The sequence below is a fragment of the Cydia strobilella genome, chromosome 3 (genome assembly GCF_947568885.1).
Source record: "Cydia strobilella chromosome 3, ilCydStro3.1, whole genome shotgun sequence".
In the NCBI taxonomy this organism is placed as follows: domain Eukaryota; kingdom Metazoa; phylum Arthropoda; class Insecta; order Lepidoptera; family Tortricidae; genus Cydia; species Cydia strobilella.
This window is the reverse complement of record NC_086043.1, coordinates 13,933,241-13,950,080: the sequence shown is the minus strand read 5'-3', so window position 1 is coordinate 13,950,080 and position 16,840 is coordinate 13,933,241. Positions and strand designations below refer to the sequence as shown.

General features: G+C 34.7%; 1 protein-coding gene across 1 annotated transcript in view; it reads left to right on the top strand.

Annotated features, from left to right (window-relative positions):
- Positions 1-16,574, top strand: part of LOC134755909 (lachesin-like) — a 35,158-nt gene extending 18,584 nt beyond the window's left edge. The window contains exons 7-9 of the mRNA XM_063692589.1: positions 1,098-1,217; positions 14,554-14,724; positions 15,699-16,574. Of these exons, the coding sequence (XP_063548659.1) occupies positions 1,098-1,217; positions 14,554-14,724; positions 15,699-16,078 (671 nt within the window). The 3' untranslated portion in view covers positions 16,079-16,574. The remainder of the gene's footprint in view (positions 1-1,097; positions 1,218-14,553; positions 14,725-15,698) is intronic.
- The last annotated feature ends 266 nt before the right edge of the window (positions 16,575-16,840 follow it).

Genomic DNA, 16,840 nt, shown 5'->3' with positions numbered 1-16,840 from the left:
GCGTTGGCTCATCTGTTCGGATATAATGTAGGTATCCTAATATTCCCAATATTCTTAGGGATACTTTGCTACTTGTGAAATGACCGTTGTTATGATAATTATGCGTTACAGGGCTTACGTGATTCCATCAGTCATTATCGTACCATTAATTGTAATAAACTAAGTAAAAAGTCAATAAATAATTCCTCCACTTTTAAATCATCAATATCTACCTCTATTTGTTTAATATTAAAATGCTTATAAAAGTTAAAATTAATCCGTGCTTTGTGTACATTTCGAGATTCGATTTACATAGGTAATCATATCGCTAAGTCGATGAGCTTTTAAGTCTCAATCTAAATCCTACAACTACAATCCTACTTGTCTATTTTAACAACTTTCGTAGGGCTTGTTATTAATGACTTTATTCAACGTCAGCCAATAGTAGCTTTTAATTATTTTCAGGCTGGAACTGTTTGTGTCACAGCGTTGGCGTGGACATTTTGCCTTAAAGCAGTTTTTTACATTTTTATCTTTCCTCAAATCGTAGTAAAAATAAATACTTTCATAGAGAATGTTATCAAATTATTAGGGTTAGACTCATAAAAAAACCTAATAAAGAAATAAATATTTTAAAAACTTTATAACTATAGGGTCAACCCTAAATTAGGGAACCGCGTCGTCAAAAGTCAATCAATTTATTACCATTCGTTCGTACGATTTAAAAGGCTTAAAAGTTGCTTGACGCGTATCGTATCAAGAAACATAGAAATTTCAATCGAGACGAAGGTTTTAAGATCTCATCCACATGGAACCCAGTCATTAGTAAGTGTAAGCGAAACCAAATATCGAAAGTTGAAAAATCGAATATTGTTTGTGTTGTGTGTCGACCCGGTAGCATCCCTAGTGCGCAAAACGTTCAAGTTAATAAACAAGACCAAGTGCGGGTAGTTCGAAAAACTCGCGCGCCTAGAAGATGTTGATGTCAACTTTAGCCAGTCTTCTCCGAGACCACGGGGACAACGCCGTCCTCGAAACGTCGGAGGTACATTTTAAAACTATTTTACGCGATTGAGTCCCGTGGAGATAAATAATAATGAGTATTTTTTATGTTGCAGTTCACCCAGTAATCCAAGTGCCGAACCAGCTAGTGGGTGCTCCGCTGGGCACTGACGTCTCGCTCGAGTGCTACGTCGAGTCCTCGCCCAAGTCCATTAACTACTGGGTCAGAGATTCAAGTAAGTATTTTTTTTTCCGACAACTAATCACTGCTCGTGACTTTATCAGTTAGAAAATTCAACTGAACTAACTTGTATCCCCTATTCCTTTTATAATGGGGCCTAAGGCCTAATGATAAAGTAAAATGGTAAGTATAATTTTGTTCACCTTATGGACTTTCTTGTTTGATTTATAATTGAAATAAATAAATTAGACTTAAATAGGTACTTGTACTTCTTAGGTTCGCTTAAACTTACTAGCTTCTGTCCAAGATTTCATCACCACGTTAAACTTATTAATTGCTGTGCCATGCAAACATTGAATCTTTAATAATTTTAAATACTGTAATACTAGTGCGAGTATAGCACCAATGGTTAGCGTTAATACGCGGCTGCAAACTGCAATCAATCAGCGCATCAAGTCACAAATTGATCTCGCCAAAGGCTGAGAAGGCAAAATAGTTGCCATTGAAAACATCGCTCTAATTAGCGAGGATGGGGTGGCATTCGGCGCATAACCGAGAAAACTGAAGTAAATTTAAAGGCACGTATTTAACCGGTCAACTAATTAATCGCATTTGGGAAGTTTAAAAAAATAGAAATGGGTAATAATTAATAGATTGGCAATAAAATCGGAGCCTTAAAATGTATCAATATGAGTTGTATTTTACTGCCGTTACAGCTTTTGTTTATTTTTATGCAGGTACTAGTATTTATTTGGCAACTGAATTTTTATAGTGGAGACCATTTATGTGTTATTTATGAAGCACATTTTAAAAAGAAAACGGCTGTCTAATAGTTTAAAAATAAAGTTGTTTTAAATATTTCGATAGCAAATAAAGTTAAATGCACATCCAAATTTTGTATATCAATAATCATTACATAAGCTGTCATTTTAGTATAAAAAAGGATCCTTATAAAGTTATTGTAGTCGTATAATCATTGAACCTATGAGTAGAAAACTTTTTGTGTTCTTTTGTGTCGTGGTTAAGATAATCTTTATGAAATGGTTCATTCAGTGAAAACTAGTTTTAACTAAACGATATACATAACACAAAATAAGCTTTTTTCTAAATTAACATTATAAAACATAAATTCGGTTCTGGCACGCTGTCTTCGCTCGCTCAGCTTCTCGCGCTGTTTGATTACTACACAGTCAACCTAGCACTGACCATTGGTAAATAAATTTGAGTTGTATTGTGGATTAGAAAATTTGTTAATTTAAAGTACTAGGTATGAATATGTTTAAATTATTTCAAAATGGGGTATTTAGAACTCATGTAGGTATCTTAACAGCAAGTAAGTTTAGGTATTCTGTATATGTATTATAATGTTTACGTTGTTACCCGTTTTCATAAACAAACGAAGTTTTATTATAAATAATGACCAATATTCATCAAATCTTTCGTATTAAAATACTACCTGAAACGATATACTCAATATGATTACTTAGCTGTGAACAACTAGATGACAACAATTTTTTTAAATCAATACGCTTTACAATATTAGTTGCCCACTTATTATTTTATTCGCCAACCTTCGACTTCAAGTTCCCTATATATTTTTTAATTATATGATGCTCATATTAGAGGCCAAATTTAAATTTATTGATGCTAAAATATTAATAGGTACACAGCCAAATTATATTATTATATGCCCAATGAAAGTTCCTGTTTAATATTTTAGATGCCCAAATAATAATAAGCCAATTTAAACTACCTATTACAGTACCTATAGTGACACAAAATATGCTGGAAATCTCTCGCATTGGCGTTATTGATAAACAACAAACGTTAAATTTACTTGCTTAATATTGTCTTCGGTTACCGCGATAGTTACTCATGAAATAAAACCCGCCCGTTGACCACGAACGCTGTAAAGGGTTCGAAACGTCGGGATGTATTATAAATTCAATATACGCGATATAATCCGTTTTTATAGTTTTATTTCATTACTTGCTTAACTTACGTCGCTTGATAGTTAAGGTTCTAGCTTGATTGAATTTAATCAAGAGATATTAACTAGACGAGGATGCTTCGTCAAGTCAAGTTCCAATGTGCTCCTCGGAGACACAGTTAATAAACATCGAACACGCAAATCACTCCTTATAGCAAGGCCGAAATTAAAACAGCATTATGACAATAGACTCTTTTAAGAATGTATTACTTCTAAGCATATCAGATCTTACATACTTATTTAAATTATATACAGTCAACATAAATATATTTCCGTAACAAGAAATATTAAATTAAACTACTTATTTCGCAGTCAAACTAAACAAATACAGCCTAATTAGCATGAATTATTGAATTTAAACATTTCAAACTGTTGTGAGACATACTAACATTCAATAATTTCACGGTTTAGACTCACTTGTTTTGTTGTTTGTTTTAAAGCATGAATTATTGTTTAATAAAAACAAATTATTTGTGAAGGACATTGCCCCGTTGATAAAATCCCATGTTTGAAATTGCAACAGAGATTCGAAATTAATATTCGACCACTATATACATGTGTCCCAGATACTGTTGAAGGTTCAATTTGCGCTTGGTGAAAATGCTGCCTTATTTCAGAACGTAAACCAATCAGCAGAGCAAATGCCATTATCATATGGTTAATGGTCGCTTTAAGCAAATTGGAGTAATTAATTAGTTCGCTGTAATCATGAGCAGTACAAAAAATGAGATTAATTAGCAAGTGGACATTGAAACTGTGAAGCATACTTAAAAAAAAGGATCCACTTAAGACAGAAACTGCTTCACGGTTTACTTAAAAAGGAAGGATAAATGATAAATATTAACATTGCCTTAATGTATAAGTAAGTATGCCAATTAATATTTATAATTGACTAGTTACGAAGGTTATTTTTGTGATAAGTTTATTTATTAACAATCACTTATATAGCATAAACAACCGTTTGAACGCAGCTAAGTCAAAATCATAGAGTAACTTATACTAGAGCGGTACTGTCATAGTAAATTTTGTAACCCCAGTAAATTCACTGCCATCTGTCGACACACTTTAAAACTAAAAATAAATATTTATAAAAATACGAAAAAATGTATTTAAATATGGATAAATGATTTTTTTTATTTGCATTAATTATTTTTATGATTTTGACCCATGTTCTTTCACTTATATGCGTTAAAATTGTTAAATAACAAACGAAACCGTCAACGCCATCTATTCGACTGTAGGCCAAAACTACTAGCGCCCTCTCAACGAGAATCAAATTTTCTTGATTTTCGAGGCACGTTTTTTCCTTAGACTGTATCTATCTATTACGGAGTTATATCTATCTTTGGTCAAAATAGAAATCATTGCAATTTGCACAATTATGGAACTTTGTACAATTTGTAAGAACTTTTTTTAAACCTCTTTAATAATTTATGATCTTAATAAAACTGCGTTTTTTTCTCATTTCGAGACTGAATAACAATATAAATATTACTTTATGTCTGGGCGTAACCGTGCTTGCAAGTAATGAGATATTAAGTTTTAATTTACGAGTGCGTCGGGGTAAATTCTTAAGAAAATTGACCTATTGTTGTGAGTAAGACAATGCGAGTTAGTTCCGGCTGAGAGAACGTGGCGTTTATGACGCTCTTCAGAGACAATGCTTTTGTAAATTATCTATGTTTTGAAGAAGAATAGATATAGACATAATTTATTGGTAATAAGGTCACAATTTTTAAATTTATTTCTACACATCTTACATCTACAATACTGCATAATTTTGTCAAATACATCTTAATAACTTACAGTGCGTGCCTAAAATTGAATGGTCGGGTAGTATTTATTGAAACGGGCTTTGAAACTATATTATGACAAAATAAGCTTTTTTCTAAATTAACATTATAAAACATAAATTCGGTTCTGGCACGCTGTCTTCGCTCGCTCAGCTTCTCGCGCTGTTTGATTACTACACAGTCAACCTAGCACTGACCATTGGTAAATAAATTTGAGTTGTATTGTGGATTAGAAAATTTGTTAATTTAAAGTACTAGGTATGAATATGTTTAAATTATTTCAAAATGGGGTATTTAGAACTCATGTAGGTATCTTAACAGCAAGTAAGTTTAGGTATTCTGTATATGTATTATAATGTTTACGTTGTTACCCGTTTTCATAAACAAACGAAGTTTTATTATAAATAATGACCAATATTCATCAAATCTAGCTGCTTTCGTATTAAAATACTACCTGAAACGATATACTCAATATGATTACTTAGCTGTGAACAACTAGATGACAACATTTTTTTTAAATCAATACGCTTTACAATATTAGTTGCCCATCTATTATTTTATTCGCCAACCTTCGACTTCAAGTTCCCTATATATTTTTTAATTATATGATGCTCATATTAGAGGCCAAATTTAAATTTATTGATGCTAAAATATTAATAGGTACATAGCCAAATTATATTATTATATGCCCAATGAAAGTTCCTGTTTAATATTTTAGATGCCCGAATAATAATAAGCCAATTTAAACTACCTATTACAGTACCTACTATAGTGACACAAAATATGCTGGAAATTATCTATAGACATAATTTATTGGTAATAAGGTCACAATTTTTAAATTTATTTCTACACATCTTACATCTACAATACTGCATAATTTTGTCAAATACATCTTAATAACTTACAGTGCGTGCCTAAAATTGAATGGTCGGGTAGTATTGAAACGGGCTTTGAAACTATATTATGCATGCATATAAAACTTTCTATCAACAATGACCTCTAATTTATATTAAATGTAGAGTTACTATGAAAAATAATTTACTTATTTAGCTTTGTAGTTTATTTATTAATTTTACATATATTTAAGTTATTTTTTTATGATTATATATAACACTAGTAGTTCGCCGCGAACTAAGAACTCGCGGTTCGCGAAAAAGTTAGATCAATTGAATGCACCTACCTAGTCGGCAAAGGATCGAAAACCGCTTGCGATTTATTGCAATGTCTATAGAGCCCTCAACTAATAGATTTAAGTCCCCATAGAAATTAAAATAAACTGTATCTGTGGTAGCCCGTAATCTTTCTTGTCATATGTCAAACACATACCCATGGAGTATGGATGGTATAGAAAGGATGCCAATCTCTTATGGCAGAATTGTTGCAAAAGTTACCGCTTTCAGCTTTAAATAATAGTTCCTAATCTCTCTGGTGGCGCTAGTTAGGCTCTAGGACATGAGTATAACATGAACCATATATTATAAGGCAACAAATAACCCGACCAAATTACGTAGGTTGTTTTTGGTAGTATTTCGGTGTATGGTGGCGCCAACAAATTTACTTAAACTATCCATTAAACTATCCTCTGACAGTTCAGCTTAAAAACATCGAAATGCCGTGCCTGGACGTGCCCCTAGCCGGCCGTGTGTTCCAAGTTGAATGTAAGAACTTCACTTCGCTTCGCTCGCTCGTTCGATTAACTTTACTTCATCTGCTGTATAAAATTAAATATAAATACCTAACATAATATAACTTTATACCTAATCGTAAACTTAATCTCACGAAAACTAAATTCAGCCTAAGATATTAATTATGTTTAAAACAAGAAGTCATATCAAAAATGTAGCGCAGCACTACTGCAGTCCAAGTTGAACGTAACGAGGCGGACCAAATGTAACCGGCAAGTTTCAGCGCTAGCAAACATTCCGTAACTAAGTCAAGCTTTTGATTCCTCCAAGTTTCCGTTTCCGTAAGTCAATGAACTTACTGATTTGACTTCTGAACTTACCGTTTGTATGTTCTATCACTATAAGTATCTAAATCAATCGTATCTATGAATATTGAGCAGTCAAATTCCATACAGATCTTTTTTAAGATAAAATATAACGAAAGGTGAAAGTCATTGTATTAACAGTCATAAGGTGAACACATTCACGGTGAACCAGTTCAGAAAAATGTTCAGAGCTAAACTCCGCCCGCTGTGTAATTAGACCGCGAGTCAGGAACAGATTTCCATGACCAATCGCCTCCCGGGCGATAACTCGCATAGTGGATAACGGCTATGTATGATGAAACCTCGTGGACGTCAGATGCCGCTCCGTTGGTGGGTTGAGGAATGGCAGCCACCGAAACACGTAAAAAAATGTGTCATCGCCTCCCGTTTGATACTTTGTCAGATGATAGTTAAGATGCTATTGTGAATTAAAAAAATCGTCAGCCGGTTGTATCGCGGTGGAAAGAACGTCAGCTGGTGGCCTGAACATGTAAACAATAAGTGCTTTACCTTTTTATAATAGTAATGCAAAACTCATGAATTTTGCTTGTAACATTTCATCAGGCATTTCAATAAAATGAAGTGGTAATGTAGCATCTAAACTTTGGAAGGTAGAGATAAGGAAATGAATCTTCATGTATCAAAAAGTGACCGTAAAAAACAGTAAATAGGTGGCGCCACCATACACTGAAGTACCTAGACCATACACCTAGTATTTTATACAAATGTGCACCCGTGCGACCGTGAGGGACAGAACATATGCAATGCGACAAAATTAAAAACACGTTTTAACATTACTGACAACATACCAGAAACAACCTACGTAATTTGGTCGGGTTATTTGCTGCCCCTTCCCCATTTCATCTCTACATTATTATACCTCTATGGTTCATGTCATAGAGTCTCCTATATATTACAATACTCTTTGGTCTCAGAGCCTACCTAGCGCCACCGGAGAGATTAGGAACTATTATTTACAGCTGAAAGTTGGTCACTATGGATGGTATAGAAAGGATGCCAATCTCTTATGGCAGAATTGTTGCAAAAGTGACCGCTTTCAGCTTTAAATAATAGTTCCTAATCTCTCCGGTGGCGCTAGTAAGGCTCTGGGACATGAGTATAACATGAACCATATAAGGCAACAAATAACCCGACCAAATTACGTAGGTTGTTTTTGGTAGTGTTTCGGTGTATGGTGGCGCCGCCTAATTAATGTTTTTGATGGACACTTTTCATACATAGAGATTTGGCTCCTTTATATAGTCTCCATGCTGGTCACTTTTGCAACAATTCTGCCATAAGAGATTGACATCCTTTCTATACCATCCATAATCTAAACTATCATCTGGCAAAATATCAATATGGAGGCGATGACTAATTTTTTTACATGTTTTAAAATATTTAGATTTTTTGCAGACTTGTTTAATGATGTTGGCCCAATGAATAATCCAAGTTAGAGACCTCGAGCGCCGAACGCAACTTTGTCAAAAATCTAAAATACCGCAAAACGTTCGGTTTTTGTTAGATTTGGGCGATTATAGGCCTAAGGACTAATTTTTGATAGTACCTTCTCAGGACGTTTTTAAAGAAGACTAAATTTGCTACAATACGAGACTAGAATAGTCTCTATAGATCTAAGAGTTTCCAAGATAAAGCCTCAAAATTTATAATTTGTTCGAAGTTGAATTCGTAGCCAAGTGCAGTGAGTATGCACTTTTGTCTCAAGCGATGCCGCTTGACACGATTGTTCCTGAGGGCAAACAAAGCTGATTTGGCCCAAAAAGGGGGGTAAAAGGGTCGGCTCCCCAGGTCCAATCTATGCTATATTTCTTACTGCTCTTAGCAACTAGGGTAAGTTATATATCATTTTCTCGGTTTTTAAATTATCACGGTTTTTTATTTTATTTTTGATAAAGTTGCGTTCGGCGCTCGAGGTCACAAACTGATTATTCATTGTATAAATATATCGTAAAGGCCAAGCAATAAGAAGGTATAGAGGGAAATGCTAGGAACAAAATTTTTAATTCCGTAACTTTGTTTGGACTAGTTAGGTGAACATATCAGAAGTCCCTGGCCGTAACCCTGGTGCCGGGGGGAGAGGGGAGTTTGAAGGTCCCATTTTTCGGTGTTTCACTTATATCTTGGAAACTTTGCGTCTTAGCGACATGACTACTTAAAAAAACCGAAAGCTGATTAAATTTGCTACAAGTTTAATTTAGTTAAATTTTTCGATATCTTTAACTGTTTTCGAGATATTCTCTATTGAAAGTTTATTTGGGGCTCTCAATTTTATCTTGATATCTAAATCAATAAAGCTACTAGCCCATATTTGGTATCGTTTTATCGCTAAAGCTTTATAAATCCTTTTTCAAGAATCGGACTGACTTGGCCTAAATAATATTATATAAACTTCTTTCTTATGAGCTTTAGTTTTGTAGAATTGTACCTATTTGAATTTTGTTAGCTAAGTATGTTTTAATATTTAAAAACCTAACTCAGTATAATTGCAGGAACAAATCACACTCAGTCTTATTACACAAATAAAAATAAAAACCAATTATTTTTAGTTGGAAACATCTAAATGATATTTATACACCTTTTATGAATACGAGAGAATTCAGGCGTGAAATGTTCCTTTGTTTAACTGATGAGAGCATATTTTATTCATATTGCCATGTATGAGATGAGAGGATTTCTCCGGCTCCTATTGCATTAAAATCGATGACTCTCCTTATAAGTTAAAAAAAGAATTGTAGGCAAGTGAAGAATCAAATCCTCGTTATTAAACAAAAAGTATAATTATGGCTACAAAAATTTATGTTAAACGTAGTATTTATTGGTAGTGAAATTATGGCATAGGTATAGCAATTATAACATATTAACATTTTGCCACACAATATTTATGGCATATGAAATTATGATGGTACTGAAAAAAATATGGCATTTGGTAGTTATATCAAATTAAATTTATGCAAGTGAACTTATAGAAAACGAGGGTAACCTGTGCCGACTTGACTAAGGAACGCGAATACCTACTGGCATTTATTTCACCTACAATAATTGGACTTAAATTTGAAGATGATTTCAATTAAATAAGTACCTGTAAGTATTATGGTTTCTTAGTGTTTTCTTTCATAAAGAAATTTTCAATACTCGAACCGGTCACGAAATCAGCGCCTCGTAACTCGACTCGTTGCCAGGAAACGTGCTTCAATAACACTGAAAAATATATCTCGCCACATGCAAACATACCTTAGGAATCATAATAAAAGTCGCAATGTCCTCAGTGAAAAATACATTAACACTTATTCGCGCGTAAAATAAACCAAAGTCAGTTACGTAATAAAATAACACGTTCCCGCCGCCATCCTTTCATAACAGCGCATGTCGGGAGAATCTGGCCGCGTAACGTACCAGCGCCAAATCACGGCATTACGTATTCAAGAAGAATGACAATATCTCATAGCGCTGCATTTGTTAGCGGCGCCAGGAGTGTAGAGATTGAAAAAAAAAGTAAAAAGTGAAATATTCCAAGAACCTTCGGCAGTACAAAATAAATAACAGAGCGCTAACTACTTTTATTGCGAATTCTGAAGGCAAAACCACACGCCCGGCTATTTTCTTGTATGCTCTTTGTTTAGTCCGTCTAACTTTTATAGTCGATTAAACGAAATGACTACCTCAAATAATGAATGTAGAAAAGATCTACCTACATAATTAAATATTATAGGTTTTTAATGAAATAAAACTATGAAAACGGATTATATCGCGTATATTGAATTTATAATACATTTTTAATATCTAAATAGGTTAGGTACACTATTAACTGCAATTACTTCATTGTGTTTGTATGAATATTTAAAACGAATGTCCTCACATAACTTTTTTCCGTTGCAAACGTGCTATTTTAGTGAATATTTAAATAAAAAATATTCCATATTTAGTTCGCTGTGCAGAGCCGCCGGCGGTTTCGCAAACTTCCCTCGGCACGGCAGTTGTCGCCTGAAATTTACGGGTTAATTTACAATGGGAACGGGTTTTGAGCTTCTGAACATTTTTGAGTTGCACATTATATTCCACACTCATCTGCGTTTCTGCCCCAGTTAGATGTGTTGTGTTTTGTAATCATGTCTAATGAAATAACAGTATTTTTTGCCACCAATATGTTTAAAGTATATCATTATATGCTGAGTTAAACAGTCATACTCATACTACATACAGACACATTAATTTTCTGTCCCGTACGAATCTATTTATGATGGTCGCAGTTGTCCACGTAATAGTGTGATAATAACAATGTCTGTTGCGCGATCGAGTGGTGTTAAATAGTGACGGTTATCTTATCACATAGATAACGCCACCCATAATAAATATTCCTGCTGGAGTAAGTTCACTCGTTACATGTCAACGAGCCTTGACGTAGGCTCTTTTTGACCAAAATTACAATAAAGACACTTTCAAAGGCAAAAAATCTTGTACCGTATTTTCCCATGTCAAAACAAAAGCTGGCAAAAGATATCTGTACTTCTTGCATAAACAAATTTTGTGAACGTAAGGATTAAGTAATAGGTATGCCACCCGCTGATCAAAGCTGGTTGCTCACTTGTTAGGTAAGGTTAGGTCACCTAGTGGTAGTGGCGGGCGGCGCCGGCGTGGTCACGGTTGCGTACTTAAGAGAACCCGTGGCCAACGCCCCGTTGGCGGCGCGCAGGCATACCGTTGGTCTTTTAGTGGGTAGTGGCGCCTTTTGCCGAGTCCCACATAACCCGTACTTTGTCCCCGAGGGTGTGGGTATGAAGAAAGCATTATTCCAACGAAAAAAAAAAAAAAAAGGTCACCTACATAATATGTAGTAAATTAAGAGGAGCACTTAGAAACTCGCGTTGTTTTCCACGCGGAATATTTTAAAATTATAAATTGTACGGAGGAGCTGCTATTACACTTGACAGCTACGCCATTTTTCCCAAATTAAGTATAACAAATGTCGTTCCTATGATATGACCAAATTAGCCTACCCAAGGAAAACAAAAAATAGGAAGCATTAAGCAACTACTGTTGTCCAGTGCTCAGTCAAGCAACAAGCGTTAATTATTAAAGTGCATTAGGGTCCCAACTTGTCTGGCTGTGATACGAGCCCGTGTATTATGGCCCGTCGATCAAACCTTTGTTCGCAGCGAACTCGCGAAGTGACTAGCGCTTTCCCGGCCATTCCGAAAACCAACCCGAAAGAGCGAACACCGCGGGATCGTCATTTTCATTTGTCATCAATCTATGTTAGGGCCTCTGACATGTAAGTGTTAATTAAGCAGGCCTCACTCGAGCGTAATTAAGAGTATTACAGTGTTATTTTAGACATTAATTGAGATGAAATTTCTTGTTATAATGAAACGTGTGGGGGCGAGACCCGAGTTAGGGAGCCAATTTTGCTTGAAGGTCATCGAGCACGAACGTCAAAGCACGCTGGAGAGTAAACAAACTCAAGTAGCGATCGAAATGGAGATTCTAAAAAGCGTGACTTGTGTTATCGTTTCCTTGTAAAGTTTCTGGACAAGAAATTTATGCTTTCTAAAAGAGATACAAATATTGCGTCGGAAATTTCTTTGGCGTTAACGTTGTTTGGGGATTTATGTTTTATGAAACGTGAAATATTTTCGATGTACGAGTATTTCGCTAAATGCATTTAGTTTTTGGTGAGAGAACTGGTCGCTTTATCATTTGCGGACACCAAACACTTGGGGTTTAGGCGGCTCGGCGTCGGCGACACACTGTAGAAGGATTGTTTGGGCGACTAAAGGCTGGAGGAAAACATCGCCACTTTACTGTTGTTTGAAAAATAACAGTTTTCTCACAGAGATAAATAGTAAACGACCCTGCTGAGACATTTCTGAAATGAATCGTTAACTGGTTTCGGTTTTGTGCTCGGACTAGAAGCGAAAGCTAAATATAGCAAGAAATAAAGTTATTTCTAATATTTCAAACCTATCATGAAAATGTTTTATTAGCAGTTAGATAAGGAACTTAATTATCAAAACCAATGTTCCTTTTGGTTTAGAACTACAAAAAATACAGTAAAAGAACGAAAAAATAGCAGTTCATTTTGGACCATAGTTGGGAACTTTTTATTTGTTTATTTGTTTATTAGGATCTCCAACGGAAGTTACGATTTACATACTAGAATTAACATACTAAAAGGGCACATTTTTTATTGATCCCCCGCTTAAAGGCAATCACAGTATGCATTATTATATTAATATAAACATTAAGTTTACACTCAGAAAAAGACTTAGTATACATTAGAATAATTTGGAATAAGTATAAAATACTAATTAACAATTTGGACTATAGTTGGGAGGTTTTAAATAAGGTACGGTAGGATCAAGTCGTTTCCTCAAATTGGACCTAAGACCTACATTTTCATAAACAACAATTAGATTTTTCTATGAAGACGAAATAGTGAAATCAATGTTATGGGTGTTTTTCATGTATAGCGAAGTAGGTAAGTATACATTTATCTGTTCAAGTATGTGTATCGTCACCTAGTGCGCATAGTACAAGCTTTGCCCCTAATAGTATGGGGCTAGGTTGGTGTTTTTAAAATTGTCTCCATTATATAATATTATTACTTTATTTAATTTGTACAATGCGGTAGCGATGCGGGGTGGGTTATTCGAATAGTTTTTATAGGTTAGTTTAGTTTTATTATTGTTAAGTTTTTTTAATAGTTCATTTTTAGTTCTTAAGTATTTTTAATGATTCTATTTTTTTAAATTGTACCTACCCAATTATGTTCGTGGTCTTTGAAGATTTATTTTAAAACTAAACCATTTAAAAACAAAAGTATTTCTTGTTCCCCAAATTTTAAGAGGCCTAATAATGTCTTGTAATTTGAAATAAAAAACTCCTTATTGTACAAAACAGTTGTTCATTTATACTAGAAACATAGTTTTATAATTATAGTTGTTGTCATAGGTACCTTATTCATATGACATAAATATACATATTTGGTAGTTTTGTGGCATTTCAATTAGGTAACGTCAAGAATGAAACCGTGTAACTCAATGCTACGAACTGCATCTACGACGTAGCATTCACTTGACAGTAGTAATTAAGATGCATATGCAGCTATTTTGGAGCCTCTATTCTACCACAATCAATCCGATTTATCGAGAGTCGACAAATGGTGGGTAATGGCGCAGGCAGATGATGATGAATCGGATTTGTGGTAAATTGGTTTATAAAGAAGTTTTCATTACCAGCGTGAGTGAAGCGTGACCGAGAACGCTGTTATCAATATACCATGATAATGGGCGCTAAAAAAATTAAATGCTTGTGACATACGGAATACGGACTGACACAACTGTGCGATCAATGTACCAAACTTGCATACATTTAGTGTGTTTTCGTATACACTGAACGATTTAATGATTTAGTGTGAAATTGCCACCTAAATAAAGAATGATCCGACCGTAATGTGCTTTAATATATGTAATGGCATAAAGCGATTGCATAGCAATTTTATATCTGACTTCACACTTTAGGTGTCAATTGCACCAATTAAGTTTTTTTAGAACAGTGTTAAATTTGCTTCTCAGTCTTAACGACTCCGTCTTTCCTACAGATGAAATGGTGATATCATCCAATAAATACGAAGTGGTGAACACGGCGCTGAGCTCATTCGAGAGCCGCATGGCGCTGACGGTGAGGCGGCTGACCGCGGCCGACGTCGGTGGCTACCGCTGCGTGGCCAAGAACTCTTTGGGGGAAGTCGATAGCGTCATCAGACTGTATGGTAAACAACCTAAACTAAAACTACCTATACTCAATAGCATATATTAACTGCACAAGAACGTTACTTATATCTCTTCAATCAATACTTTACCTACTTATGTATATAATATATGCCCTTCAGGGCCTTATTTAAAAATTAAACGTCCTAAACCTTACCTACGTTAAAGACAAAGTATTTAATAATAATGTATGGTATATGGCCCTTTAGTGGCTAAGCCTTAATCTAATGCGAGCTATTCAGTAAGCCTAACAGCTGATACATATCTGAATTACTCAGCCGTTTATATGATGCCCGCCGTGTCAGCAATGTAAAGACTAGTTCGTATTCGGAGTTATTTGCGTGAGAATATGGTAAACAATTGAATGCGTGAGGTAGGGCTTTCATATTGTAGAGTTATGTGGAATAGCGAAAAAAAATGTTTTTACGCAGGTATATTTTGAACCCCCGACGCAAAAAGAGGGGTTTTATATTTTTGACGCCAATGTATGTCTGTCGGTCTGTCTTTCTGTCTGTCTGTGGCATCGTAGCTAACAAACGGATGGGTCGATTTCGATGCGATTTTTTTAATGTGAATGTGAGTTTTCCTGCGGTGGTCTTAGTTATAAATATTTCATAGAAATCGCTCTAGCAGTTTGAAGAGTATCAGCTCTTTGCCAAAGTAATGTAAGGCATTTTTGGCATAAAATAGATTTTGAAGGCATATAGCGTAAGGGGTTCTAAATTTAATAGTTATTACCATTGTTTTAATATATAAATTAAATGTTTGGATTCCCAATATTTTAATCGTAGTAAGAAGTGAAGAAGAATCGTAGTAAAAAAAACTTGCACGTAGCACAAGCCGTTATTAATTTTAGCCTTTAATGGTAGGTATTACTGCTTTTGTATTTTTGTATATAAAAAGCGGGAACGAATGCCCTTTCATAAATAAAATAAATAAATATCCATTTTTTTTCTTAATTCATCACATTTTACAGAAATACCTGGACCAACCGCACGCAACACCAGTCCCGCAACGAGCAAAGAAGAATACAAATACTCAACACCCATGGAAGGCCCTGACGACCAATTCGGCTCAGCTGACAGATCCGACGATGAAGAAGATAAGGAAGCCACCTTCTACGCCACGGAAAGGGCACACAACGTTCGAACCGTTATTGAAAACACCACAAAGAATCGTTCTTTTGTTTTTACTCCTTCGGTAAAACAAAAACTTAGCAACAAAGTTAGTAAAATATTAAATCAATTAGAAATAGAAGACTCAGATTTCGAACTCAATAGAAGCAGTAATTTAAATCAAATCATTTCAGTAGTCTGTACTTTCTTTAGTGTAGCTTTCAGTTTATTAAATGGGTAGACATTATATTTATGCTGTCAAATACTAAGTCTGATACGTACCTTACCTACCCTACTCACCCATGATCTCGAGTATTAGGTAATCTTGTAGCATTTTTATGGAGCGCAGTATGTTTTAGTTGTAAATCCATGGCTATCGCCAATTTAGGGTCTGTTTTTAATTATACATTCAATAATTAAAGCCAGTGTTTTAAAAATATGTACCTGTACCACAGTATTTTTTTAAGTATGTAGTTATAAAGTAGCTACTTATTTACATTAATTTAATAGGTTTCTACCTAATAACACAGCTCTGTCAGTTTTCTAATAAGGATGATTGGTGTGAAATTGTTGTCTGTTATTTAGTAATTTAAATTTACTACTACTAACTTTCTGCATTCTAAGTTAGTATCCGGGAGCCAAAAGATTTTCGATGTTTGGGCATTTTTCAAAACTGTACTCTAGGTAAACAAAACTTTTCATTGACAAAAAAATATAACAAATTTTCCATGTTTTTAACATAGATATCGCAAAATGGGGTGAGTAGGGTTCGCGGGGAGAGTTGGGTTATGAATGGGGAGAGAAGGTTGAAAGGGGGGGTGAGATGGGTTTTTAGGGCTACTGCTACAAAAATAATGTATTCCAATTTAAAATGGAGCTAAAGTAATAAATAAAAAATCGATCCAACAATCTTCCAAAATCACCTTTGTATGAAAACCCATCTCACCGCAATTACGTGGGACTACGGGGTGAGGTGGTTTTTTCTTGTTTATCGTCAAAGTTG